The sequence below is a fragment of the Penaeus vannamei genome, chromosome 6 (genome assembly GCF_042767895.1).
Source record: "Penaeus vannamei isolate JL-2024 chromosome 6, ASM4276789v1, whole genome shotgun sequence".
In the NCBI taxonomy this organism is placed as follows: domain Eukaryota; kingdom Metazoa; phylum Arthropoda; class Malacostraca; order Decapoda; family Penaeidae; genus Penaeus; species Penaeus vannamei.
Genome location: NC_091554.1, coordinates 26,547,983 through 26,550,482, shown reverse-complemented (window position 1 = coordinate 26,550,482; position 2,500 = coordinate 26,547,983). Strand labels below are relative to the sequence as shown.

At 33.5% G+C, this 2,500-nt stretch overlaps 1 protein-coding gene across 1 annotated transcript in view; it reads right to left on the bottom strand.

The window, feature by feature from the left end:
- Positions 1–2,500, bottom strand: part of Elp5 (Elongator complex protein 5) — a 20,804-nt gene that overhangs the window by 854 nt on the left and 17,450 nt on the right. Inside the window, exon 6 of the mRNA XM_070122793.1 lies at positions 1–2,135. This exon is cut by the window's left edge and continues 854 nt beyond it. Coding sequence (XP_069978894.1) covers positions 2,045–2,135 — 91 coding nt within the window. The 3' untranslated portion in view covers positions 1–2,044. The remainder of the gene's footprint in view (positions 2,136–2,500) is intronic.

The window sequence follows — 2,500 nt, the reverse complement described above, 5'->3', positions numbered from 1 at the left end:
CATACCAATTAAGACCTGTTATATTTTGTGCTTTATTACAAGTCTTATCTTTCTAGATAGATAGATTAACACAAACCTATCTCTCCATACAGTGGTCTGCAAGAGTGTGCCACTGGATAGTGCAAAATTATTGGGAAAAACAGTGACAGAGTACCATTAGTAGGTAGAAGCCTAAGCACTATAACTCAAGCAAAATATCACTAGCCCCTCCCTTACAGACCAATTCTAACCATCCATTACACCAGTTATTTCCTTGGCTTGATTCCTTTAGTGCAATTATCACAATGAATAGTCACCTGCAATCACATTACGTTCTTAGCTCTCCTCTGGACACAATAATCAACAAATAATGTAGGAGGATGTCAAAAATCCACTGCATCATGATAATCCCACACTGTGATATGGAATACTCTATTTTCACCTTAATTAATTTTCAACAAGCCTGTATTGCCTAACACCTACCATGAACTGTTAAACCATCTGAATGATTTCCTTGCCTGGCATCAAAATGCACAAATGCTTATATGTAGTATCCACTATCACTTCTCACTGCCTGAAGAATTATGAACTATAAAGGTAATAAATAAAAATCTAGTCAACTTACTTTCAATAAAATCTGACTTAAATGCCTGCTTAAATTGTGTATGCAGGCATTTTTATTACCATATCCCATGATCAATTAAATAAAAGTTGCTAATTTCTGTTTTGATATTTCAAATACAAGACATATTATCATTGGCTGTCATGCAAATTGATAAACAGTCAAATTATTTACATGATCCTCTTGCACATGCTTTGCAAACCTTGCAAAGCTCATTTATGGTCCTGTGAAAACATATGTCCCATATGCTATGGAGCTGACTCACCATTATGCTAATAGTTCAACTTTTCCTCAAAACCATGTCCTTAATAAGTTTTCACATATGAGTTTTCACATGTGAGCAGCTACCACACGCCAATTATTGTTTCGAGGCTGGGTTGGTGAAACAACTCCTAGAAATCCTTACGTAAACAACATAGAAACTTATTGAAATATCTTTGTACACTAGAGGGTTAAGGATCTCTTTAAAGTCTAGCCTGTAATTGCCAGACTGCCCAAGCATCCTGTTCTTTTATCATCCAACTTCTGTTGATCTACATGATCTTTTAACCCATTTTTTTTGGGAACATGTTATGTCCACTGCAGTTTTGTTTTGTGAATCTTTACAAATAGATGGCTCCACAAGTTTTCAGCCACCAAGTAGTTAATTAGTAGACCTATGTCACCAAACCTGATTTACCTTTCCTTGAGTTTTTGCCAAAAATGTTTTCTCTAATGCTATTAATATTGATACTGTCTGTTATTGATGTTTCTGACATTATTAGAATTATTCCCCTTTCCTTGAGTTTTTGGGAGAAAATATTTTTCTAATGCTATCCATATGAATACTGTTATTATCATTACTGACAGTATGATTATTAGAGTTATTCACAGCAACAATAAAATATATAATAACAATAATAACAAATAAAGCTAGTAGTTGTTCTCTTTGATAACTACACACTTGTGGAGTCATCTGTGTTTAAACATAATAAATAAGCTAAAATTACAGTGGGCATGACATAAATGTACATACCATCACCGATGTTAATGAGGTAAACGTTTTGTATAAAGGAGATAGGTATCTTTCAAGGTGATTCTTCTGTGATTTAATATTTCCACTAATCCAGCTTGCCATAAGTACCATTAGGGACAGATTGTTGATGGGTGACCTGAATACTATGTTTGTGTGCTTTGCTTTACTTGTGAAATAAAATGCCACATCTATCATCTTGTGGTATATAAAAATGACACTGATTTTACCAAGTTGATCTCTAAACTGTTAGCTTCATCTATGTGATACCAGATATATAAGTTATTAGCTGATATTGGGTGTAACTAATAAAATACAATTTGTTTTTAGATTGTCTAATCTAATTCATAAGATAACATAACCTCTACTAAAATAAATAGTCTGAATGCCACAAATTCTATTTGAAACACTGATAGAACTCTTCTGATGTGCTATATATCTAAGTCATCATCTGGATCATCATCATCCCAGTCATCAACATCATCTGGGGTGTAATGGATTTGGCCTCCAGTTGACTGAATCCTGAAAATAAAAGGATTAAAATGGTGAGAAGTATTACTAATATGAAATATTAGATATGCAGTCATAACCCAAGTAAATGCTAATTAATATTTAATTTGTTCTTTCTCTTTCTACCTAACACTGACCCTATTAAAGTGAATTATCAAGTAATTCCTTTCATGAATTTACTGCTTGGTTTCTCAGTTCCCAGGTAAAATTGAAAGTGTACCCAGTACTTCACACTCATATACTCAGACAATTCCACTTCTCTTATATTCATGCAAAGAAAGACATTTTGTTTCTCAATTCATTCTCCTTCACTTTTCACTCTCAATCTCTCAATTTTGCTATCTCCAGCTGAATCTACATCAAGGGGTAATTCAGTT